We start from the raw sequence: 27490 nt of genomic DNA, 5'->3' as shown, positions 1-27490 counted from the left end.
ACATGGCGACAGCAGAAAACAATGGCTGGGGATGGGAAACGGCGTCTGGGGACAGCGGTGGCGGGACATGGAGGTGGGGACATGCGGAGGGATCAGAAGCCAGGGGAGGTCATGGGGGGAGGAAATTGGGGGAAGGGGGGGCAGGAGCGCTGCGGCCCATCCGCCACTTTTCCTGGCTACGCGCGCGTAAGTGTGGTAGCCGGGAAAAGCGGCGGAACGGTCCACACGCCCGTGGTACCGGCCTCAGCCCGACCTGAGGCCGGGACCATGGGAAGAACCACGCTACAAACGGTTCCGGTTAGCGCAGTGCCAGGGCGGCTTGAGCCCTGGCTGAGGCCGGGATCCCCTGTGCGTCATTTGGATGCACAGGGACGAGCACAGGCCTCGCACCGCGCTAACTCCTGGTCTAGCAAGGCCCTGAGTCAATGATTCAGACACTGTATGTTCACAGTGTAATTCCCAGACCAGTTCTGAGGCCAAAGTCTTGGTTTTACATAAACTTTGGGTCGCATCCAACATTCATTTGAAGTTTGTCCCACCATGTCCAATGTGGCTTACTTCCTAGTAATTGCATGTAGGATTGCTGCCTGACAGTGAATTTATTTATTTATTTATTTATTACATTTATATACTGCCCCGTAACCGAAGCTCTCTGGGCGGTTTACAACAGTCAAAAACAGTAAACATTAAAAACAAATATGCAAAAGTTTAAAACCATCAAAAGCATAAAGCAACTATTCTGGCGTCAGTTAAAAACAAACTCAGCACATAGGGTTGGATCCAGGTTTAGGTCTGTGCAACTGGGCTGTTGAGAATGGACTTCTACATAGTAGCCCCACTCAGAAAATAGCACATAGCAGGTCAGGTGTCCCTGCTAAATGGGGTGAGCTGTGGAACAGGGGCAGGGTGGACCCCCAAAATCAGACAAAGGCACATTCAATCATTGGAGCATTTCTGTCAATGGAAGGCAGATCCTGGATCCAACTCATATTATCTAACCAATACATGTTTTAGGACTGGAATCCAGCGTTTGATGGTGGGGAGATAAGTGAGGGATGGGGAATCACGTTTGAAAAGGAATTTATAACTTGCCTGTTTATTTAATATTAAGCAACTTGGGCCTGTTCCCAGGTAACAAAATGTTGTTGGCCTGATGCTGAAGTTGCGTGAGCTGTCATCTGCCTAGTCTCACTTATGAACTTGCATGGAACAGAACTTGGAGCATTGCCTTCTAGAGCTCCAGCAAGGAAATTGGTGTTCATATCCCCCTCCCCCAATTTATTTCCCAGTCTTGCAGGGGCAGAGTGGTCATTTTCCTGCTATTTCTCTTAAGCTCTGGTGGAGAAGAGAGATGTAAATCTAGCCAGGAACAGGTCAGGAGGATGGCTTGTAGTAATGTATACAGGACCTCTTGAGAAAAGCACTTCTCAGTGGCTCTAAGGCATCCTTCTCTAACCATCCCTGTCCGTAGGTCATTACCATGCTGGCTGGGGATGGTGGGAGTTGTAATCTGGAGGGCACCAGCTTGTGGATGGCTGATCTGGTGCAAATGTTTTGATTGCTAACCTTTTTGGACTTTTGGAAATCACAGTTGAGAACGCTTTCCTTTTTTCCTTTCCTTGTTAGAACCATACAGCAACACACTTTCCTTTTCTCATGCAATGCAAGCCGAGTAAATTTGAGACTCTGGAAAAAGCTTTTGTGAAGCCATGCCCATAAATACTGAGCTTTTGTGCACGTCCCAGCAAGCCCCCATGGCTTAATTGGTTGTGTGGCTTATTGTTAAAATGCCAGCTGCACTTTTGGGTGTGTGCTGTGGCTTGTTGTTACATGAAAATCCATCCAGGGTGGGTTGTTGGCCATGTTAATAAACCATCCAGAACTTATGGCCTGTTTTAGAGTTGGGGAAGGTTTATTATCCACCCCATCATTCTACTCCAGCCAGTATCGCATGTAATGACAGGCTGAGGAGTGCCTCCACTGCAGTGTGTGTGTAGAAAATGGCAGCCAGTGCTACAAGAACAAGCCCCACAGGGAAATTAAACCAGGCTGTCAAAGAACTTTTTGATTGGAAGCAACCCAGTCCAGAGATGTGGGCAGGCATATGAAGGTATGAGGAAAAACGAAAACAGAAAACTGGTCCATGTGTGGGTGTTCCCCATCTGATCTTTATTTTTCCTGAGGCTTTTTACCTGAATGATTTTTTAAAATTTAATTATCTATTATATATTTATATTGCCCAACAGCCTAGGCTCTCTGGGCAGTTTACAACTAAAAACATGAAATCCAATTTAAAACTCTAAAATGACATAAAACTAGAATAAGGCCTCGGCTAGACCTACGCGTCTAGCGCGATGGAGAAGTGAGAATCTCACGATATTGTTATCGCGAGATCTCCCCCTCTGTTTACACATGGCGCGTGACGACCTTGGAGGAACAGGGTATTGCATTCGCCATTTTGGTTGTTGGTGGGTGTTTTTTTTTTTTTTAAAAAAAACCCACCAGAATCAGCGCACAAGCGCTCGTGCACTGAAAGGTAGTTTTTTTCTAAAATAATGAAAATTTCCCCACTCCCCTCACCCCACCCCTGATGGGTGCAGTGCTCTCGAGGAGCTCTGCGCCCCATGCATGTTTCTCAATGCCCGCCCACACGTTCCACGGTCATGGAAAATGTGGGCTACAACATTGTGGATCATCCCTCCCTGCTCCGATACCGGGGCCATCCCTAGGATATTGCCTGTCTAGCTATGGCCTATGTTACAGTCCAGGGAAGGCTTGTTTAAAAATAATTTTCATCTTCAGCAGGAGAGGCTGTGGATGTGTTGAATCGGTGCCTGGCTGCGACAATGGACTGGATGAGGGCTAATAAACTGAGACTCAATCCAGACAAGACTGAGACGCTGTTAGTAGGTGATTCCGCTGACAGGATGGGGGGTGTTCTACCGGTTCTGGATGGGATTGCTCTCACCCTGAAGGAGCAAGTTCGTAGCTTGGGGGTTCTTTTAGACCCATCATTGTCACTTGAGGCTCAGGTGACCTCAGTGGCACGGAGTGCCTTCTACAAACTCCAGTTGGTGGCCCAGCTACACCCCTATCTAGACAGGGATAACCTGGCTTCAGTTGTCCATGCTCTGGTAACCTCCAAGTTAGATTACTGCAATGAGCTCTACGGACGGCTGCCTTTGAAGACGGTTCGGAAGCTACAGCTCGTGCAAAATGCAGCGGCCAAATTGATTTCGGGAACCAGAAGGTTTGACCATATAACACCTGCTCTGGTCCGCTTGCACTGGCTGCCTGTATGTTTCCAAGCCCAATTCAAGGTGCTGTTTTTGACCTATAAAGCCTTAAACGGCTTGGGACCACAATACCTGATGGAACGCCTCTCCCGACGTGAATATACCTGGTCACTACGTTCAACATCTAAGGTCCTCCTCGGGTGCCTACTCCGATAGAGGCTCGGAGTGTGGCAACAAGGGATAGGACCTTTTCGGTGGTGGCCCCCAGACTGTGGAATGATCTCCCTGATGAGGCTCGCCTGGCACCAATGTTGCTATCCTTTCGGCGCCAGGTTAAGACTTTCCTCTTTGCCCAAGTATATGGTGGCACATCCTAATCACCCACATGTTTAGTTTTTAATCGGTTTTTAATGCTTTATGTGTGTATGTTCCGTGTTTTAGAGTTTTAAATTTTGTATACTTGTTTTTACCTCAATTTTAGAATTTCTGTAAACCGCCCAGAGAGCCCTGGCTATGGGAGCGGTATATAAGTGTAATAAATAAATAAATAAATAAATAAAAATATACGTTTTCAGGATGCGTTTAAGAGCTATTACCTTCTTCGCCTCCTGAACTGCATGAGGGAGAGTTTTCCAGAGGGTGGGTGCAGCTACAAAGAAGGCCCACTGTCCAGGTTCTTCTTAGGGGGTATGTGGGAAACAAACCCTTCGTACCATTATCTCATTTAGAATTATGAGCAAAATGCTTTTTAGAGGCAAGGTTTTATAGTATCTTTTAAAGGAAATTTATGACTGTTTGCTTCCTCAAAATGCTTTCTAGTAACTATGCTGTAAGATACTCAAGCATCTCCTTGTTTGCCCAGAAGCTGGTTGAGGTTTTGTGCACACCCCTGGGTTAGGTAATCAGAAAACACTCACGCCTTGTTGAGAACTCAATTCAAGTGGTTAAAAGAAGGAATAGGGTCCAAAGGCTAGATAAAAATGCCTGCCTTCCCCCATTCCAGGCATTACAGTGTAAAACTTTATCTATGGGGGTGGGAGAAATGGCAGTAGCTCAGTTAGTAGTAGAGTGTCTTTCTTTGCCAGAGGCGGGACCTCTCATTCTCCATGACCGTCACCCACAGAACCTCCTGGTTTTCTTAGCCAAAACTGCTCAACACACACTTGCAGATCTTCCTGCAACACTGAGGGCTAGAGACATGTTTTGTTTCAAAAGTGAAAATGGAAATGTTCTGATATCTAAAATAGACACAAGGAAGACAAACACGTCACATTGCTGCTTTATTGAGTATTTTATAAAATTCCCTCCGGCACAGAAAACAGTTGCCATTCTCACATGACAAGGACGACGTCTGGGATGAACAAGTGAAAAGGTGGGGTGGAGGGGAGGGGAGGGGAGGGGAAGAAGGGGAAAAGAGAGAATAGCTCTCTAGCTATCATGAGGTCACTTTGAGAAGGGGGGTGAAGCAAGTGGCATCTAGGAGGGGTCACTTCTACACAAGTGAGAGCCACAAATTCTCTCCATGGATGCTAATGGCGCACAGATGGGCATTTTCCTCCTGGGGATCGTGAGGCCTGTAGTTAGAAAACTTGGGGAGGGGAAGTGGCACTGTCAGGGGTGGGGGTGGTTGGGAAGTCATAGGAGCCTCATTTGGAGTTGGGCCCAGTAGGGTTTTGAGCCTGACTCCAGCAGGGGATTCCCTCATTCTGACCTCCCTCCAACGTTTTACGCTATAACTAATTGGTGGTTGTGTGCCAATGGGCTCCCCTCCACTGTTTGGCGAGAGGCAGAGTTTGTCAGGGCTTGGAGCACACAAAGTAGATGTTTGAGAGCAGCCACATTTGTTCGTTCAGATGCCTGCTCCGTCCTGAAAGAAAGCTTGGGGCTGGGAGGCCATTCTTACAGCCCAAAGGTGCGTGAGGCTGAGGGCTGTTGAGCCCTCCCCACTTTACCTCCAGGTGCTCTGTTGCACCAGGGGATTTTTCTCCCAGCCCAGCTGACTTGAGAAGGAAACTCCCCCATCCCAACCCCATGCTTTCTATGTACACAAAGAGGGCCAACGCACGCCTCACAGTTGTAGCTGCCCCTGCCGTGTCTAGTTTGGATCAAATGGTGAAGAAAGTGTGCAAGAGGGAGCTCACTTGGTACAGCATTTCCACTCATGCAAGCCACGATTACCTCCTGTAATAATGCAGAGTTTCCTCTGGGACCCCTGTGTGAGTTAATTCAATCCATGATCCAATGGGAGAGTGATACCTTTTGTAAGGGAGAGATCCCAAGACCCAGCCCATCCTTCCTGATCTAAAAGCTTTCCTGTGCCTCAAGCTGACTAGCTTCTCAGCATACTACATTACTGAGTTTGGGACGTTTGGGGCGGTGATTTAACTACGGGCCTACTGGGCAGCTCAAGGTCGAAAACATCCATTGAGCTCTCTCCTGGACAAGTGTCTGATTCTGAAAACCCGGCGGGGAATGGAGGGATGCTTGGCCTAGCTGGTTTGGTCCAGCCAGGTAGCCACAGTGGCTTGCCTCCCTCTGGATGCTGCACCTGAGGGGGAGCAGATGGCCTATTAGATTCTTCTTCAAAAGGAATGAAGATCACCCGTCCCACTGTTCTTTCCAGCTCTGGGAACGTCTTAGCAGTGTCAGGATGCTGATGCTGTGACGCGTGGCTTTCAGCGTCCTCCTTGCGTCCATCATGCCCGGGTTCAGGAACAGACTGGGGATTCTGCTCTGTGCTGTTAGTTGCCTAATAGGACAAAATGTAAGGAAGATCTCTTCAGGGGTTGTTATCAATGGGATGCCTGAGGACTAGTGCATATCCCTGCTTGTGGGGGATGCTTCCCCCGCCTCCCATGCAGATCATGGCAGCCAGCTTAGTGCTGCTCACAACGGGCATGCAACATTTAACACTTTAAAGTTATGGTGAACAAGTCCAATACAGCCTCCACAGAGCAGAGAGCTGCCACAGGAATAGTTATAAATATACCCCAAGAACAGGGTGAACTGATGGGCAAACAATAGAGGGAAGTCATTTCCATGCAATATGGCAATTGCTTAACTGAGCACATCAGATGCACACATGGATTTAGCCTTCAATGGTCTCCCACCAGTTCTCACATAGGAAGGAGCCTCACAGTTGAGTCAGACCATAGGACCATCTAACCCAAGTTTGGTGACACAGACCTGTAGCAACAGCTCTCTGGGTTTCCAGCCAAGATTCTTTCCTAGCTCTACCGGATTTACCCGGATTTGCCCGGGTTCTTGATGGCAAATCCAGAAGGGGGAGGGGAAATCCGGATTTTCCCCCCCAAAGAGCAGCTCTAATGGGAATTAACAAAAATGCTTATAACTCCGTCATTTTTTAAGATAAAGACATGAAACTTGGCACAATGATAGCTCTTAGTAAGGGCTTTAGTCATACCAAATTTGAAACAGATCCGTTCATCCATTGATTTTTTTAGGAATTTTTTTAAAATTGAGGTTTTAATTTTTTTTTTAAATTGTCATTTTTAAAGATAAAGAGATGAAACTTTGCACCATGAAAGGATTTAGATAGAGCTTTAGCCATACCAAATTTGAAACAGATCTGTTCATACATTGATTTTTTAGGGATTTTTTAAAAATTGAGGTTTTAAAATTATTATTTTTAAAATCGTCATTTTTAAAGACAAAGAGATGAAACTTTGTACCATGATAGGATTTAGGTAGAGCTTTAGCCACACCAAATTTGAAACAGATCTGTTCATCCATTGATTTTTTAGAATTTTTTTTAAAAAATGAGGTTTTAAAATTATTATTTTAAAGATAAAGAGCTGAAAGTTGGCACCATGATAGCTTTTAGGTAGAGCTTTAGCCGTACCAAATTTGAAACAGATCTGGGGGCAGTAGCAAACCCTGTTAACAACAACAGCAGCTTGCAATGAGTGAAGATAGTCAGAAAAGATATTTGAGAGAAGGGAAGAATGTAACACACAGAGTATAGCAAAAGCTTCGAAGTATAGCAAAACCTACAAAAGTAGGAGTGAGTGAAGTTAATTTCAGATACATTGAATCTCTCACTTGTTCTTTATTTCAGTGATTTTAACATTAAGATGTTATGTAGAACAGATTTGTCTTAAATGTGTGCTGTAAAATCAGACATGTCACCAAGGCTATGTTTGGGTGGGCACGCCCCCTTGGTACTGGACACGCCCCCTTGGGGGCGACCATGTTGTCCTCCTTTTTGTTTTCCAAAATATGGTCACCCTATCCTGGAGCCTTCTGCATGCAAAGCAAGTGCTCTACCACAGACCTAAGGTTCCTTCTCCCAATGGAGGAGGAGGATTGTTGTCTATCTAGTAAGCATCCTGGGTGTTTAGCCAGTCCTGTATATGCAAGATGCTATCTTAAATCCACAACCTAAATTTGGCTCTCAAGATCTCATGACTGCATTTATCAATGCCATTGGCATGAATATCTTCCATCATCCCTGAGTTTTCCCCTGGACCATCCTATCTGGACCCTTTATCTAGACTCATTTCACTCCATCTTCAGGGTTGGTTTTGGCATGGAAGCTACTTTGGTCGCCTTGATGAATGAGCTTGGCCTGGACAAAAGCCATGAAGCAACATATCCTTCTGCATAGACTCTAGAAGTTTAGGATTGGAGGCACAGTAATTTGGTGTTTCTGCTTCTGCTTTGAGTGGTGGATCCATGGGGCCAGGCTTCGGGGCACAAGTCTCTACAATTTGGGGTGGGAAGTGACCACTAGAGCAGCAGATGATGGGGGCAGGTAGCATTGCCAGAAACATGGACACCTGCCATGGGCATGTCAGAGTTAATGCCAGTCACCACAAGATTTCCTTCCTTCCTTCCTTCCTTCCTTCCTTCCTTCCTTCCTTCCTTTCTCCCTTCCCTTTTTCCAGTCTTTCTTTCATTTTGCAGGCCTTTTAAATACTGAGTTTTAATCCTATTAACCTTCCGTTGCTTTGAACAGCTGGCAGTTTATTTGTCCATTTGTACTGTGTTTTTCTTTACTTTTTTATTTATTGCGAACCACCCTGTGAACCAATGGCAAAAGGTATCTCCACCTACTGTTTTACTCTGTACAGCACCATGTACATTGATGGTGCTATATAAATAATAATAATAATAATAATAATAATAATAATAATAATAATAATAATATGTCCGGAAATGTTTATCCACTTCCAGATGAGTTAGAAACTTGAAATTTGGCACACTGATAGGTCTGTCTCTACAGTGTATCAGAAAAATCTAAAAATATGAAATTCGAGGTTTTAAGTATTTTAAAATAATTTAATAAAAGCCTAGGTTTATGCCTACAACTCCTAGCATGCCTTGGGTGGAACTCCCAGCATGCCTTGAGCAGATGTAATGGCCTTTGGCGGCCATTGTGACTGCACAGGTGGGTGGCCGCTGCATGCCTTTCACAACCCAGACTCCTATGGTTGGTCTCAAGCAGTCAACCCAATTCCCACATGAAAGCAAACATAAATGGGCTGTGTCCATTTGCGGTGCCTCCTCTTGCCTGCCATTCATGTTTTTTTAAAATCATAACTAGATACAACAGTGTGACTTTGAGCGGTCAAACTCTGAACATGCTCAAAGGCACCCCATCCTGCTATCACTGTTTTCTCAGAATCTGGGGAAAGCGTTTGTGCGGCCTTCACCCTTAAGAGGGAGATAAAAAGGGGAGGCACTCTGTGCATGCCCAGAAACAGGCCCAATGAAGTGGGGCAAGTGCCCGGTTAGGCCCTGGCCCTTCAGTAAAGACGCCTAATGAACACTTGCTGGTTGAGAAAAGCAGGCTGAGGCAGTCCCATCAGGATTTGGCCAGAGCTGGGCACATCCACTGACATTTGCTTACCTCCTCTCCTTGGTGATGCTACTCCTCAATGCTCTATCAAGGAGCAGCATCGACAACGAGAGGAGGGAACTGCCTATCAGAGGTTGCGGGCACCTGCAGGCTGCCAAAGGCATGCTGGGAGGTGTAGTATTGGCCTGTAGTATTGTCTGGTTTAAAATAAAGTATGGGTTAGCAAACCTGGTCACTATATGCTAACCAGGTGACTATCTCACTCACAGTCCTAAACCTGCTCCAACTTTCCTGGCCTCTCACTAATTGTCTTTGTTCTCCTCCTACCTGACTTTCTCCAACTGCCACTAACTCCACCCACCATTCCATTCTAGCCTCAGCTGTCAGTCATTCCTCCATTCACTCTTCTGTTTCAATCGTATAATCAGGCTTTTACCTAAAAATCATAAACTTTATTCAGTAATTCCTGCATCTGTCTTGGAATGTTGTGGTTTAGTTAGGACAGGGGGGAAAAGCAGCATAAAAAACTCTCAAGTTAAAAGGCCTTGGGGGAGGAGGGAAATCACATGGCACTGGAAAGCCTTTAATGCAATCACTAGGCAAGCCTGCCTGGGAAAAAGAAATCCATAAGCAGGGTGCCACAACTAAGAATGCACACTCTCCAGCTGTGTCCCACCACATCACAGACGGTGTTCAAAGATTAACACGTTATTCAGGGAACTAGGCTTATGCCTACAACTCCCTGGTGGGAGGGAAGAGTTACTGGGCTTTGGCGGCCATAATCTGGAAGTGGCTCGCCATCCTGGGCTTGAAGGGAGAGCGCCTGGGACCGGCTACCTCGGTCACTAGGCACCATTGGGAGCAGGAAGGAAGGAGGGCGCTGTCCTGGGCCTGTCGCCGACGGCAACGACTGGACTAACTGTCACTCCATCAGTCAGTCAGCTGGCCGGCTCCCTCAAGGCCTGCCTACAGGCACCACGGGCACAGTGCAGCATGGAGTGGCTCAGCCAGACTTCACTTCCTGTGAGCCTTGGCAGCAGGACTCTCATTAGGCAAGCCGGGCACCATGGCAAAAAGCATGCCAAGGACTTGTAGACTTCACTTTCTGGGGGAACAGAAAAATCATAGTGGCAGCTTCTCCCTCAGGCCTGAATAGGCCTGACAAAGCAAGGCAAGTGCCTGGGCCGGCACCAGCACTTCATTACAACCTCCTGCTGGAGCACTTGGTGGGCGAGAAGCATGGGATGAGGCAGGTGCAGGCCTTTGACCTGGCCACCCTTGGAGGCTTCCCAGTGCCTGCCAAGAGCCCCGAGCAGAAGATGGTCAAGCAGGCCATGGGAAGCTGGGGCTTCAAGGCGGCCCCGGCCTATGTCAGCGATGAGAGAGAGACAAAAAAGAAACGGATTTCATTTGTTTAAAAGTTAGCTCACAGGCCTAGCACTGGCCTACTACTTTAAGATAATTACCTCGCACACATATATCTTAGGGTGTGTGAGCGGTATATCAGCTAGTTTAAAGGATAAAAATGAATAACATGAAAATGTTGGTATACTATGGGTTACTATTTTCTGTAAATACTTTCGACTGAGCAACATACCTTCGAGTGGAAGAAATCACATTTTACATAGACAGACTGCTGTAGTTTTATCTGACCGTCTGGCAGCAATAGTGGCTCACCGCGTGATATAGAGCCTTTGCATAGACCTGTCACCTACATGAGAAAAGACACACAGACAAGATAGGAATATCTATCTCTGAGTTGGGCTTTTCGCAAACAAACCTACTAGCAAGGGGGGTACGATAGGGCCAGGGAGAAGATCTTTAGATGGCTACATGATGTTGACATCCAGACAGCAATGGCCATCGCTGGAGGGAGTCATTCTAACATGATTTACAAAAGTATTATGACCTTCTGAGGGAACGTCCCCCCGTACTTAACTTCTATCATCTCAAATGAGCTGAGATGGCTTATGACTCCGTGCAGACTGAATTCACTCCAGCTGATGAAGCTGAAGGCACACTATAGGTCGCACCACAATGTGAAAACAGATTGCCCAGCTGGCTGTCTCAAGGCAGAGGACATGGTACGCAGAGCAGAGGAAGCAATATCTCGAGCCCTTAATAGTTGAGTTTAATTATAACTCCTCTGTAAGCATAACTCTAACACTATTGGCTGGTACAGATTATTATACGTCATGTTCGACTGCCAGATTTGTCAAATGGGCTCTGGAGAAGAGAAAGTCACTGGCAGCCGTAAAAGACTAAACTTATTAATATAATATAACATGTTAGCAAATATTGTCCAGGATTACAAGCTGTTTTAACGTGCTCTTGTTAGCCATTTTATTAACACTTTGTATTTTGGTATTCCCTCTGGCGAGAGGAGAATTTTTATTACGTTTCTGTATGCGCATGGTGTGACCAGCTAATAAGCAATAAACGGTTGTTGTTGTTGTTGTTGAGAAAAGACACCTTTGTCAGTAGAGTATTGAACCAGGCAGAGGGACCTGTCCTTGGAGAACAAATGGATGGTGCAGGAATAGCAAGGTTCCACAAAGGTGAATTTCTACGCAAGACCAACGAATACTTACTGCAGTTTCAGGTGGGAGGAGTGGGCATTTGGAGATATCCGTCACGGACTTGCTTTTGGGACAGGAGGTCTCCTGGATGGTAAAATCCAGAATTGCTGAAATTCCAAAGTAGCCCTGTGAAAAGGGTGCAGGGAAGGAGTTGGAGAGTTTGCATCATCTGCAAGAGGTACCAGTTAATGAGCCTCAAAATCCTTGTGTTTAGTAACAGGAACAGAACAACTTCAAACCCTGGGACCCATGGATTTTGTTCAATCTGTTTGATCTGTGTTTTCTGGATTGTCAGATGTCTCTTTTTCCATCATCCGCTCATTGATGGAGTGAGACTGATTTTTTTTAACCATTATTTCATTCTACTTATGCAAATTCCCATTATCCCAAATGCAAATCAGTGCAATTCTGCCCCCAAAGTGGAAAAAAAAACTGGTCCACAACACAATGGAATCCACAGATCTGATTCATAGTAATTTTAACTCATTTGAATCCATTGCAGATTTCTTCCACATGGTGCTCACGTGCGTGTGTGTGTGTGTTTGGTGGGGCAGGAGAGAACACATCCTAAGAAGCTAAAACAGCAAGAATATCAATAAACAGTTTCATTTACTTAAATGTAATTTGTTGTGTTTAAATCTAAAGCAGGCCTGGAAACATTTGTCTTCAGCGTTAGCTAGACCTAAGGATTATCCCAGGCAAATGGAGGGGTCGTACCTGCTTGCTCCCAGTATCCCCTGTGTGTCATTTGGATGCACAGGGATGATCCCGGGACGATCCTGAGATATAGGCCTGGTCTAGTTATGGCCTTCATATGTATTATTAGTTAGTTAATGATATTTATTAATTGATTCCATTAAAAATCTCTAAGCTTCATACCGTAACTTCTAAGAGACAGTCATGTATGGAAGAATATACGAAGAGCTATGCTGGATCAAACCCAAAGCCTGTCTAGACCAGTATTCTGTTCCACAGGGGCTAAACAGATGCCCGAGGAAACCCACAAGTAGACCATGGGTGAAATAGCCCCCTCCCACTCATGTTCCCCAGCATACTGTAACAACAGGGCCAAAGCAAAATTACCTTTCTGGGAAAACAGCTGGTTAAAATCCAGAAGGTAAAGAAATCACGTTTAAGGGCAGGAAGGTAATACTTTGGGCAGCAGGGAAGCAGGTAGAGTGAACGCTTTAGACCTGATTTGGGTGACCATGCATCTGTCTTGCTTTACAGAGGGCCATCATTGATCCAAAGGCATCTTCTAGGACCATCCAGTTGACATCCAGTTAAAACATGGGTTCTCAACAAGGGGGGAATTCCCCCCTGGGGGGGGATTTTAGGGTTCCAGGGGGGGAATTGGGACCACTATTCAGCAAAGTATGATGTCCTGTAGATTATGTCTTCCTACACATGTTATTAAAAACGTCCCAGAAAAGTGTCATGCCGTCTGCAAAAGCCAGGCCTTTGCTCTCTTTTCCCTCCCTCCCTCGCAATCCTAGAAGTTTCAAGCTTCCCATTTAAAAGTGCATCGCAAAGCATGGGAGCTGAGAATGAAAAAGGGACCATGCTTTGCGTTGCCCCTTTGAACGGGACTAACATAGAAAAAAATAAAAGATTTTCAATATTATATGCATATTATTTGGAATGCACCTTTTGAGTTAGACTATCTTGGGAAGGGGGGAATTATATTCTGAACAATGGTGAAAGGGGGGAATGGAGCAAAAAAGGCTGAGAAACACTGAGTTAAAAGATAATCACAAAAAGGGAGAGCAACAGGGCCTTGGAATTGCCCATCAGCAGTTAGCATCCAGACAGCAGAACGAGCAGACACAGAGGCCAACTGGTCACACTTTTCCCTGTGTGTGTGAGAGAGATAGATTGTGTCACTTGAAGGTACAGTCATGATTTTTAAAGTCGCCTATCCCTATAAATTAGCATGTGCATGCAATATGGAAAGTAGTGTGATCTTTTGTCCTCTTCTTGATGATGTATTTCCTCTTTGGGGGTGAAATGTGTAGCCACACCAGGCCAGATTCAGGCAGACTGCAACACGGAGCAAATGCCTGGTGAGCTGCATCAACAACCACCAGACTGAAGCCATAGCTAGACCTAAGGTTTATCCCTGGATCGTCCAGGGGTCAAACCTGTTCATCTAGGTGACACACAGGGGATCCAGTGCTCAGGCAGGGGCGAACCCTGGATGATCCCAGGAGAAACCTTAGGTCTAGCTGTGGCCTCAGCGTCAAGGGTAGGCATAGCTGGGCACCCAATGAGGACTCACACCATTGCAGGGGCCCACTGAAAAGATCTTCCTGGATTCCCTCCCCCCTCTTGACCATTACAATCTGTTTCTTTACTTGTCTCTCACTCTGGCACAAATATCCTAGAGTAATAAAGGACCTGGCAGAAGAACTTCCAGAACCACTGTCTATTATCTTTGTGAAATCATGGAAGACTGATGACGTGTTGGATGACTGGAGAAGAGCTAACATTGACCCTATCTTCAAAAAGGGCAAAAAGGAGGAACCTGGGAACTACAGACGAGTTAGTCTGTCATCCATCTCTGGGAAATTTTTTGGAGCAGATTATAAAGAAATCAATTTGTAAGCACCTTGAAAATAATGCAGTGATTAGTAGAAACCAGCATGGATTTGTCAAGAACAAATCCTGCCAGACTAATCTGATCTCATTCTTTGATCGGGTAAACTCCCTTGTGGACTGTGGGAATGCTGTGGACAAAGTATGCTTTCAACAAAGTACCACATGGCATTCCGATCAGCAAACTAGTTAAAAGTAGGCTAGATGGGACAAATATTAGGTGGATCCGCAGTTGGCTACAGAATCAGACTAAAAAGAGTGCTTATCTACCGTCTCAAACGGGGGGGAGGTTACGATTGGGGTACCGCAGGGCTCAGTCCTGGGCCAGTGCTCTTCAAATTTGTTATTAATGATTGGGACAAGGAAGTGCAGGGAACGCTTATCAAATTTGCAATGACACAAAATTGGGTGGGATAGCTAATACCCTGGAAGACAGAATGAAACTTCAAAGAGATTGTGATCGGCTGGAGTGCTGGGCTGAAAACAACAGAATGAAATTTAATAAGGATAAATGCCAAGTTCTACATCTAGGAAATAGAAACCAAATGCACAGTTACAAGATGGGGGACAGCTGGCTCAACAATACTACAAATGAGAAGGATCTTGGAATTGTTGTAGATCACAAGCTGAATATGAGCCAACAGTGTGATGTGGATGCAAAAAAAGCAAATGCTATTTTGGGCTGCATTAATAGAAGTATAGCTTCCAAATTGCATGAGGTACTGGTTCCCTTCTATTCGGCACTGGTTAGGCCTCATCTTGAGTATTGTGTCCAGTTCTGGGCACCACACTTCAAGAAGGACGCAGACAAGCTGGAGTGTGTCTAGAGGAGGGTGACAGGGATGATCAGGGGTCTGGAAACAAAGGCCTATGAGGAGAGACTGAAAGAACTGGGCATGTTTAGCCTGGAGAAGAGAAGGATGAAGGGAGACATGATAGGACTCTTCAAGTACTTGAAAGGTTGTCACAAAGAGGAGGGCCAGGATCTCTTCTTGATCATCCCAGAGTGTAGGACGTGGACAAATGGGCTCAGGTTACAGGAAGCCAGATTCCGGCTGGACATCAGGAAAAACTTCCTGACTGTTAGAGCAGTACGACAATGGAACCAATGACCTAGGAAAATCATGGCCTCTCACACACTAGAGTCATTCAAGAGGCAGCTGGACAGCCACCTGTCAGGTGTGCCTTAAGGTTGATTCCTTTATTGAGCAGGGGGTTGGACCTTATAGGCCCCTGACAACTCTACTATTCTATGATTCTATGGATAGTGGTGGTAGGAGGAGCAGTAGATGCCTATTTGTTCACTGGCTCTCTGTCAATGATGCAAGTGGTAGCAATGATACGAAAGACTGTGAAGAGCACTAGCAATGGCAAAAAGAAGGCAGACTCACTGAGGGAGGGGGGGCAGTGCAAAGGGAAGGTGTAGTAACCCTTCCTCCCCAACTGCTATCCCTCTGGAAATCTCCCCTCCTAAATGACACCTAAGATTAGGAGAAATGTCTGTTGGCACCAATGGAAATACCTTTGCTGGGCTTCATTGCCATGCAACGGTTGTGTGTGTGTGTGTGTGTGTGTGCAGGAGTATGTGGGAAGGAAGGGGAAGCAGAGAGAAGTCCTTTCTCTTGGCACTAATGGACACTCAGTACTCTGTGGAATAGATGCAGGTCTGTGGGAATCAGATCTGGGGCTTGGTCTTCATGGTCTAAGCACTGTCTTAGCAATGCCCTTTCTGGAGGGCAGCAGGTTATGGACGGTAGCACTCACGTCTGTCCTCCAGGATTTCACTCATTCTATAAAGGAACGAGATGTTGGATCAAACAACCTTTTTGACATCTAACTGCAACCTTACCTGTGAAGTTGCTCTGGTGACATTGAGGAGGGCAAAATAATGCGGATGGTTGCTTTCTGCATTGAACTTGGCAAGCATCTGAGCAGCCGCCTCTTGATACTGGGTTTGAGTGGGGTCATCAAGAGGGGGGCAGTCAGCACATCGCATTGATATATCTTCAGGAGGAACCATTTGGGGAAGAAACAACAAACCAGTATCAGCTAGATCAGCTTTCCCCAACATAGCGCCCACCGGATGTGCTCCCCCTCTGTTTACATGTAGTGAGCGACAGCCTTGGACGAACAGGACGTCGCGCCCGCCATTTTGATTTTTGTTTTTGTTAAAGGAGCAGAGCGCACAAACGCTCGTGCGCAAAAGGTAAGCTTCTTTTATTTTTAACAATTTCCCCTACTCCCCCCACCCCCCAATGGGTGTAGAGCTCCTGAGGAGCTCTGTGCCCTGTGCGCAGTTCCCGGCTCCTCGTGAGAAATCACAAGGATCTTGGACAAACCGTGACACCCGCCCACATGTTCCACGGTCACGGGATCAGCTCGAGACCGTGGAAAAAGCAGGCTGAAAGGGTAGGGCGATATCCCGGGGAAAGGGAAGGATCATCCCTCCCTGCTCCCAGGATCCCCTGTGCATCATGTGGACACACAGGGATGATCCTGGGGATAACCTCGCGATATCGCCCTGTCTAGCTATGTCCCTATACTCTCAGAATTGAAATAACAGTTTTAAATTAGGCCCAGTTCACTAGCTAGAAGTGTGGTGCTGGATGACTGCCCCCCTAGTCTTTCCCAGGCTGAATGGTAATAGGGGGCAGGGCTATACCCTCAACATAATTTATGTTCCAACAAAGGTAGCCAGTACTTTCACCTGGAGCATCAACCAGGAAACTGCTTCACTGCGTGCCAGCTTCTCCCGTTGTGGGAGGCCAGTGTGCAGTGAAGTTGCAACAGCTGAGTCAGTTGTGTGGGGTCCTCCATAGTGTGGATGACTCCATTAGGCTTACTCACCAGGCATCATCCTCATGGGGCAGTGCACGGTGCATGAACGGACTTGGACCGTGTTCCTCCCTGTGCGATCCAAGTCCCTCACTGCCCACATCCCCCAAGACCCCCTGGAGGAATCTTACAAAAAAGCGCAGTTCATGTGGGGGAAACTCCATGTGCTGGATGCGATCAGTATTCTGATAACATGCATCTCTATCTCCTTGTGACATCTGAATCATGTGAGGTTGTGCAAATCCTGAACCAGTGCCTAGACCCAGTAATGAGCTGAATAAGGTCAGGCAGGTGCCAATGTTGTATTGCTTTCAGCTCCTCCTGATTGTTTTTCCATGGAAGCTTTCCTCAATGACTGGCCACAGTTTTACCTCTATCTTGTTCTTTTAAAAATGTAATTTTTTAATGGTATGCTATTCTGTTTTAATTCTTTTATTCTATTTGTTCACCACTCCAAAATCTACATAAATATTGTAAATAAATACATAAATAGTGCAGTTCAACCCTTGTTAGTAAAATGAAATGCAGCTTAAAAATGCCAAAGATTTGCCTCATTTTCAAAATCCAAAATTGGCTGTCATTCCTTGGACATTTCAGGTTTTGATTTGTTTAAACATATTTGAATTTAAAAGTAGTCACATGCAATTATGATAGATTTATCCTTTGTAAATCTACCAGTCTAAACTGGTCAACTGGAATTGGTCAACATGTTTAGTTCATGCTAAACTCTGATATCTGCTATGGGCACATTTCAAAAAACAAGAGCATTTTCCCCATGAAAATTAGATTTTCAGTCCAGCATTCCTTAGTGCAACCTCATTTTAATTCACTTTGGCAAATCTTTAAAACTGCACTGGGAATAGAAGTGTGTGTGTGTGAATGTACACATGAATTTTCCTTTCGCCTTGTATTCAAGCCAATATATAAAAATACATACGTTGGCGTAAAATGCAGTCGTAGGTATATAGAAAATTATGTTCCACCTTCCTGCCAAGCCGGAACGCTGCTTTGCACTGTCCATAGATCTGAAACATTAAAGAATTAGCTGAAGTTTGTAGAACAAATTTGTTTTGCCAATAATGGGATGTAACCTAAACCAGGGATCTTCTTCTTTTCCTGATGCAGGCCTCACCTTTACCCCAATTTGCAATGCAGAATCACCTTTTATCACATACTTTATATTCCTTTTATTATATCACTCTACTAGATCTGCCCCCCTCTCCTGTATATTTTGGAGATATTACCAACAAATATGCAGCTACTGCCAAAACCAGCAATTGTGTATAGATCTCCCCTACCCCTCCATACAGTCTCAGAGAACTTTCCTGCACTGTCACATTGAGCATCCTAGGAAGCTGTCTTAGGCCGTTGCTAGACGAGGCGTTAGCGTGGTGTGAGGCCCGATCTCCCTCCTGTGCATCCAGATGACGCACAGGGGAGTCCGGGGTTAGGCCTGGCTAAGACCCTCCCTTACCCCGGGATAAGTGGATTCGCTTATGGCCCAGCTTTTCCACAGCCCCGGCCTGAGGCTGGGGCTGCGGAAAGTCTAGCGACTTCCATAGCTTTTCCCAGATGCACAGCATAGGAGCGCTGTGCCCATCGGGCCGGGGGGGGGAATCATGGGGGGGGAGATGGGGGCCAGGGGAAAGACTGACCCGGCAGGAGAGAGGGGGGGGGAGAAGAATGGGCATGGGCATTGGGGACAGGGGGCGGGGGAGAAGAACAGGCACGGGCATTGGGGGCAGGGGACAGGGGCTGGGGAAGAAGAACGGGCATGAGCCCGGGCATCGGGGATGGGGCGGGGGTGGGGGAAGAAGGACGGGCACGGGGACAGCCATGGCGGATGGGGGCGGGGGGAAGAAGGATGGAGACAGGCCTGGCGGATGGGGGGAGGACGGGTGAGCGAGTGAGCAGGCAGGGGGGCATCAGACATTGTGTGTGTGGGAAATCAGGGGCAGGGGGAGCGGGGGAGCCTTTATTTTTTTTTAAAAAACCCTACCTTTTCCGGCGGTGCGCTCCTGCGCACATGGCCCTTTAAGGGGCGAAAACCTGGAGCACGCGACGGGGCTTTCCCTTGCCCCGTCGCGTGTTTACGTCTGGAAAAGGACGACGGCGTGCACTAGCTGTAGCATGCCGTCACCCCTCCTCCCAGACGGATTTTCTGGTAGGTCTAGCAAGGCCCTTATACTGAGTCAGACAATGGGTCCTTCTAGCCCAGTATTGTTGACACTGACTGGCAGCAGTTCTCCAGGGTTCCAGGTATGATTCCTTCCTAGACTTATTTGAAGATGCTATGGATTGAAACTGGGACCATCTGCATGCATAACAGGTGGTCAACCATTGAGTTATGGCCCACGTCTCTTCACCTCTGTTCCACAGCATTCCTCCTGCCCCCTGCTCCATATTCCCTAATTTTTGTCACCATGATCTTTGTGCTGCCACTGAGGGATTGGGGGGGGGGAGGATTAGGGTTGTTTTGCATTTTAGTTTCATCCCTTTGAGCCACTATGCAAACCCAAACTCATTTTTTTTTTTACATTTGCACCTCTCTCAATTTTGCTGTAGAATTCTCCAATCCAAAAATGAATACAAAGCATGTGTTTTAGTGCAAATAACGTTAAAATGCATTACATTACTGAAAAGATGCTTGCAAAAATGTGCACAGGCGGCAAAATTGCGTACAAAAGTGTGAGTACGAGGAGAAATGCGTGTAACACATGTAAACGTCTAAATAAAAATGCTCAACTATCAGGACGAAGTCCATTTAAGGCTGGAAAAATGGACAAGAGAAAGAAAATGAAACTGGCCATTTTGTTTATCCTTACCGCTCCTGCCATCTTACCAGAATTTACTATGCTTTATGTATCCACACCCATACACTTAAAATGGAATTTGAAACGGTATGTGCTATACAACAAAAGCTATCTACGTATGCTCCACATGGAAAAAATTGGTAAGTAGTAGCAGGTGGGGCGGGACGTAGCAGCTCAGAGATCATGTGAAGGCTTGAGGGATAAAGACGGGGCTGCAAGGATGCTTGCCTAGGGTGTGAGTGATGTGGATCCCCAGAGATCTTATGTAAAGGAGTTCACCAATTCCAGTCTGAAATGTATTGCGAACCTCTCTGGGTCCCATGTGAATACAACTACAGAGTCTTATTTCTTAAATGTTCAGAGGAAATACTTACTGTGCGAGGCATAGTACTAATTTCACAATCTTTCGGCAATTTCCTGCTCAGGACGTGGCAGTTAGTTTCCAGCACATCCAAGGTGAGATAGAAGAGGGAGCCACCGGGATGCTGAGGATGATAAGACAAAACTCTTTCCAGGACAAATATGAAGCAGAATTTGAGAAGGCATGGCAGGATTATAATGGTTATGACAACTGTTCAGGCCCAGGACACATTACAAATACCATTTTCATACCGTTTTTAAAGTGTTATATTCTGCTTGATGTAGATTAGCCCTAGCCCACTGAACAAATTATGTGGGTGATGTCAACAAAACTGATGTCAACAAAATTTCTTCTAGGCCCGTTTTGATCATTCTCTTACAAGCCCACGTCTCCCAATATCTCCAAATGCTCTCAACAGACGCCTTGACTACCTTTTCTTCAAAACCCATGAAGAGGGAGATTTCCACAACCATCTAAGAGAGGTTTTTTCCCCCAGTGAAGGGACTGCTCTTAGGTGCGTCCAGACGAGACATTTAATTGTGCCATCACCCTGCGTCATTTACAGAGTTTTATGGAGTGGGGTGGGGTTTTGCAGACGTCGTTGTTTTCAACTTATAACCCTCGTGTGTTTTCCTACCGATACCTGTGTCGTTTCTCTGATAAAGAAAAGACAAAATAGCTGCACAAGGACATTTCATTGGTAGCACATCTGGAAAGACCCTGAGATGCAAGGTGTTTCTTTACATGCTCACTGAGCTCTGCTTTCCTAGAACATTGCGACTTGTACGTTGATCCCACACAGAGTCATTTTTCTCCTATTCCTCCACCTCAGTTTCACAGCTTTGAAATTGGAGCAATCATTGGCTACCTCTGTGGCCTCCAGAGAATGCAAAGCTGCCAGCAGGCTTCCCTCTGCAAACCTGGGGCTCTTCCACACATCGTTCTGAGGCCGCTTCTATGCGACCCCGGTGCGACCCCAAAACGATCGTGTAACTTGCCTTTGGAAGAGCTGAGGAAGAGGCGTCCTTGCCGCTGCCGCTGCCGCCACCCACAGACCTCCTTGCCAACCGGCGAGGAGAGCTCTGCTGAAGAAGGAGGGGTGGAGAGCGGAAGAAGCTCTCCACCCCGCCTTCTTCCCCCGAGCTCTCCGTCCCAGCCGGCGAGGAGGTCTGTGGGTGGCGGCGGCGGTGGCAAGGATGCCTCTTCCTCGGCTCTTCCAAAGGCAAGTTACACGATCGTTTTGGGGTTGCACTGGGGTCGCAAAAAAGCGGCCTCAGTACGACGTGTTGAAGAGCCCCTGGGCTGATGTGTAGGTAGAAGCTGGAATACTTGGGAAGAGGTCAGATAGGGGACATCTATTTATGCCACCACATTGAAGGAGCCCCCAGCTTCCACTTCATGTATAGGCAAACCAGGGATACCCGCTCTGTGCCCGCCTTCCTCATTTGGCCCCCCATCCATACGACAACAGGGTTGCCCCTCATTTAATATAAACTCAAATTTTCATAGATTGAAATCTACGCAAAGAGCGTCACACTGCAGCATCAACAGCGATTTATCTCCAGATTTTTTTTGTAGTGTAGTTATTAATGCGCACATACACACATACTATGCTATGGAGTATAGACGACCAAAGCTATAAATTTTAGTTGCAGAGCTCTGCAGATTCAAAGAAGAGGAAAACTGAGAGTGGAAAGGAATGAGGCAGCAGTGGGGGACTCAACACATCTCCTTGCTGCCCGTTCCCCTTCTTTGTTTTAATTTTAAAAGCTCTATCAACATTAAACCGGCAGGAAGGAACAAGGCAGCCAGAGAACGTGATAGGTGGGAAGGCGGGAAATCAGCTAATCACTTTGTCCTGCCCTCAAAGTTACGCCCATATGTTAAAATGCCATTTAACTCCACCAACGACACATAACTATAATGTGGTGCGAACTCGGACGTTGATCCAAAAGCCGCAGTAAATCGCAACTACGCATATGCGCATTATCGCTTTAAAAACCCGGCACTGCTGCGAATGGATGACTGCGTCATGTGTCCTAAAACGTGAATCTGCGCATTTACTTCGGGGTAAAGAAGCTGTATAGACATGCCCTTGGTGTTTTTGAAGATGAATGCATCTGACAGAAATGAGGAAAACTCGGACAATACAGGGGAGACTGCTCACCTGTGGAAGTTCACGGACATCAAAGATTCGGTGGAGAGCCAACACATAGCCCTCTCTTCGATCGGCATTGATCTTGTTAAGGGCCATCTTGGCAACAGCCTTTACTTCAGAAGAATTACATGATGGGGAAAGGAATACAAGAGGTTGTGGCGTCGGTTCTGGAAGCACTGGTAGAAGGCTAGCCAAAGAGCCCACTACCTGAATCCCGATCAGGAAGGAAATGAGAAGAGCCATTTTGGAAATGTCTGGGGACCACAGAGAGAGAATCTGGATCCTGTCTCTAAGAGTAGGCTTTTGAAATGCATTCACGTTTCTTTATATACTTTAGGATCATTAATTAATATTTGTTGTTCTTCTTCTGCACACTGACCATCACCTTTAAACCTGGATGCGTAAACCACAAATATTGAGTAAATGATTAGGATGTTGTATGTTTGCAGTGTGAAACACAAACCAGTTCTGAGTTCACTGGCCTTAGCTAGACCTAGGTTTTATCCCGGGATCATCCCGGGGTTATCCCTGCCTGCTCCTGGGATCCCTTGTGTGTCATAGATGCACAGGGATGTCCCCGGGATGATCCCGGGATAAACCTTAGGTCTAGCTAAGGCCTTAGTCTTACACCAACATTGGACTGTATCCAACATCTGTTGGAAGTACATTTCATCAAGTCCAATGTGGTTTACTTCCTAGTAAGTGCATATAGGATTGCTGCTTGACCGGGAATATATAGGGTTGGAACCAGGTTATGCAATTTGGGCCTTTTCCCAAGTAAAGGATTTTGATTGTTAACCTTTACTCATTCTTTGAAGTGGGAGACGAAGTACTTACTGGTTGAGGTAGACTGCTAATTTTGCAATCTTTAGGCAATTTCCGGCATTCATTTTATACCACAACCAAGGGGAGATAGAAGAGGAAGCCACCAGGTTGCTGCAGATGAAAAGACAAAACTCTTAGCAGGACAAATACGGAGCAGCATGTGAAAAGTCATGGCAGGATACCTACCCCGATAAATAAATAATGTCGAAGTAAGTGAACACTGATCTCAACAAAAGTTCTTTTTTGCACGTTTTTATCATTCTCTTAGAATTACAAGTCTCCCAATATTAGGTTGACCATATAAAAAGGAGGACAGGGCTCCTGTATCTTTAACCGTTGCATAGAAAAGGGAATTTCACCAGTTGTCATTTGTATGCCTGCAGCACCTGGTGAAATTCCTTCTTCATCACAACAGTATAAGCTGCAGGAGTCCTGCTCTCTTTTGTATCTGGTCACTCTAGTATAGCTCCTGCAGCTTGTGCAACTGTTGCTCCTGCAACTGTTGTGCTGAAGAAGGGATTCACTGGATACTCAACACATAGTCCTCTCTCCAATCAGCACTGGTCTTTTTAAGAGTCATCTTGGCAATGGCCTTTACTTCAGAAGAATTACATGGTGGTGAAAGGGTGGTGGCGGCTGTTCTGGACGTAGTGGTGGAAGGCCAGCCTAGGAGCCCAGTACCTGCAGCCCGATCAGGAAGGAAATTAGAAGGACTATGTTGGAAATGCTTGGGCACTGGGAAGGGGAAAATCTGGAGCACATCTGTGAGAGTGCTTATCAATGGAACCTTCTCAAACTGGGGAGAGGCAACGAGTGGGGTACCGCAGGGCTCAGTCCTGGGCCCAGTGCTCTTCAACATTTTTATTAATGATTTGGACGAGGAGGTGCAGGGAATGCTGATCAAATTTGCACATGACACAAAATTGGGTGGGATAGCTAATAGCCTGGAAGACAGAAGCAAACTTCAAAATGATCTTGATAGGCTGGAGTGCTGGGCTGAAAACAACAGAATGAAATTTAATAGCGAAAAATGCCAAGTTCTACATCTAGGAAATAGAAACCAAATGCACAGTTACAAGATGGGGGATACTTGGCTCAGCAATACTACAAATGAAAAGGATCTTGGAATTGTTGTAGATCACAAGCTGAATATGAGCCAACAGTGCGATATGGCTGCAAGAAAGGCCAATGCTACTTTGGGCTGCATTAATGCGTCCAGTTCTGGGCTCTACAATTCAAGAAGGACGCAGACCAGGCAACCAGTATGATCAGGGGTCTGGAAACAAAGCCCTATGAAGAGAGACTGAAAGAACTGGGCATGTTTAGCCTGGAGAAGAGAAGATTGAGGGGAGACATGATAGCACTCTTCAAATACTTAAAAGGTTGTCACACAGAGGAGGGCCAGGATCTCTTCTCGATCCTCCCAGAGTGCAGGACATAGAATAACAGGCTGAAGTTACAGGAAGCCAGATTCCAGCTGGACATCAGGAAAAACTTCCTGTCCATTAGAAAAGTACAACAATGGAGTTTGTGGGCTCTCCCACACTAGAGGCCTTCAAGAGGCAGCTGGACAACCATCTGTCAGGGATGCTTTAGGGTGGATTCCTGTATTGAGCAGGGGGTTTGGACTCGATGGCCTTATAGGTCCCTTCCAACTCTACTATTCTTTGATTCTATTATTCTATGAATAGGCTTTTGAATGCATCCAGATTTCCTTAGATACTTTAGGATGATTAATTAATATTTGTTCTGCCACCGCACAGTGGCCATCACCTTTATACCTGGATACATAAACCACAAACATTGAGTCAATGATTCGGACATTGTAAGTTTACAGTGTAATTCACAGACCAGTTCTGAGGCCAAGGTCTTGGTTTTACATAAACTTTGGGTTTTACGTAAATTTTGGGTTTTACATAAACATCATTAGAAGTTTGTCGCGCCATGTCCATTGTGGCTTACTTCCTAGTAATTGCAAGTAGCATTGAGACCTGACAGTGAATATATAGGGTTGGATCCAGGTTTAGGTCTGTGCAACTGGGCTGGTGAGAACGGACTTCTACATAGTAGCCCCACCCTGCAAATAACACACAGCAGGTCAGGGGACCCTGCTGAATGAGGTGAGCTGTGGTACTTGGGCAGGGCAGGGGGAATCCCTGAAAATCAGATAGACGCACATTCCATTATTGGAGCCTTTCTGTCAATGGAAGGCACAGCCTGGAACAAACTCTTCTTATCTAAGCAATACATGTTTTAGCATTTGAATTCAGTGTATGAAAACCAGGGTGGAGTGGGAAGGAATCACGTTTGAAAAGTAGTTTATAACTTGCCTGTTTATTTAATATTAAGCAACTTGGGCCTGTTCCCAGGTAACAAAATGTTGTTGGCCTGATGCTGAAGTTGCGTGAGCTGACATCAGCCCAGTCTCACGTATGAGCTTTCATGGAACAGAACTTGGAGCATTGCCTTCTAGAGCTCCAGCAAGGAAATGGGTGTTCATATTCCCCCCCCCCAATTTATTTCCCAGTCTTGCAGGGGCAGGGTGATCATTTTCCTGCTATTTCTCTTAAGCTCTGGTGGAGAAGAGAGATGTAAATCTAGCCAGGAACAGGTTAGGAGGATGGCTTGTAGTAATGTATACTAGGCATGTGCTTCGCTCCGATTAGGAGCAGAGAAGCAGTAGCGGATTGGCCTGCTCCGCCTTACCCAGAGGTGGAGTAGAAGCGGACCGCGGACCCCTAGAAGCAATGCGAAGAGAAGCGGCCATTTTTCGGAGCTCCTAGTTCAGGCGGAGCGCTCCGATCGCCATCTTGAAACATTTCGCCCATAGGATTGCATTGCGGAAAACAATCGGGGATAACTGGGTTGATTTTTAAGCTATCGTTCTGGAAATTCTTGTGCACAGAGAGTCGTGGATGGGGGTCATTTTGAGACTACTCTCACCTCTCTGTGTCATGTGGTTCGCGTGCTATATTTTTTTAAAAATCGGGTAAACAAACATTACAAACAGGGACAGCGCGGGTCAAACGGAGGTTTTCGCACATAGGATTGCATTGCGGAAAACAATCGGGGATAACTGGGTTGATTTTTAAGCTATCGTTCTGAAAATTCTTGTGCACAGAGAGTCGTGGATGGGGGTCATTTTGAGACTACTCTCACCTCTCTGCGTGGTGCGGGTCACGCGCTAGAATTTTTGGAAAAATCAGAGGGAAAAATACCTTTTTCAAAGGGCTGAGGGGCAGAGTCAGCTCCCGGTCATGATCACATGATCCCAAAGTTGGAGGAGGGCATAGGCAAAACGGGTAACTTGGGATTCTGGGAAACTTCTCTTTCTTTATCTGAACGGACTTTTCCCAGTGTTTTTTAAAACAGTAGCCCCACCAAATGCACAAACACAACCTGAAATCATATACTAAGCCAAGAATAAGAGATAGAAACACAGCACTGCTACCCACCCTAACTTTGGGGAACAACTGAAAAGATGTGGTGCAAGGGGATGAGCTCCCCTAGGGCATCTCATCGTGGACGTGCCCCCACTCTCTCCTGCACTGGAAGGCCATCAGAGCCTTCCAAAGAGAGTAAAACGGTGGAGCAATGCCTATCATGAGTCGAAGTGAGCGTTTACTTCTTAGTGTTGGAGTGATGCCTGTTATGAGTTGAAGTGAGCGTTTACTTCTCAAGCTCAGAGCTGTTGGTGAAGCAATGGCTTTCTTGAGCTGAACTGGCAGCTGCTTCCCCCTCCCCCGGGCACGTCCCCCTATTGCTGGTAAAAGACAGATATAGCCTTTTAAAAAAAGTTCTTCTTGCTGTTTATTGAGCAACACTGCTGCTTTTAATTCCACCCCTCCTTTGTTTATTTGTTTATTTATTCCATTTTATATGCATTACTGGCTTATCCTTGGCTCACTTCCTTATGCCCCCAGAAATGCCAGCTGCATGCCTGCCTGCCTTCCCTCCCTCCTCCCCTGCCCACCTCGCAGGGATGTTGTGTGTGTGTGGCTTTGACTCAGGGGAGAAGTCCTTCCTGCGCTCACTTGGAGTTTTGGAAGTTCCAAATTTTGCAGGTTTAAGTCCCGCCAAAAAACAGGGGATGATGGGACTGCCTTGAGTCTCGGCGTGCGTATGTATCCCTGGATAAGCTGTCATGGTGGTGAGTTTGAGGTTTTTTTTTAACGTGCAAAATTGACGGAGCTATGGAAAGGGGTGTTGGATTTTCATAAATTCCCCAAAAATCAGGGGATGATGGGATTTGCTTGAGTCTCGGCGT

General features: G+C 46.2%; 1 protein-coding gene across 1 annotated transcript; it reads right to left on the bottom strand.

The window, feature by feature from the left end:
* Nucleotides 1–4503: 4503 nt before the first annotated feature.
* Nucleotides 4504–22698, bottom strand: LOC134402449 (fetuin-B-like). The gene is made up of 7 exons (XM_063131898.1): nt 22408–22698; nt 20254–20364; nt 18004–18091; nt 16081–16235; nt 11649–11762; nt 10655–10768; nt 4504–5985 (listed from the first exon to the last, which is right to left on the bottom strand). Exons 1-7 carry the CDS (start codon nt 22639–22641, stop codon nt 5587–5589), a joined length of 1215 nt encoding a protein of 404 aa, XP_062987968.1. The 5' UTR covers nt 22642–22698; the 3' UTR covers nt 4504–5586.
* Between the last annotated feature and the right edge of the window lie 4792 nt (nt 22699–27490).

The sequence above is a fragment of the Elgaria multicarinata genome, chromosome 8, assembly GCF_023053635.1.
Source record: "Elgaria multicarinata webbii isolate HBS135686 ecotype San Diego chromosome 8, rElgMul1.1.pri, whole genome shotgun sequence".
In the NCBI taxonomy this organism is placed as follows: domain Eukaryota; kingdom Metazoa; phylum Chordata; class Lepidosauria; order Squamata; family Anguidae; genus Elgaria; species Elgaria multicarinata.
The sequence above is the reverse complement of the archived record's forward strand: the minus strand, read 5'-3'. Positions and strand labels throughout refer to the sequence as shown.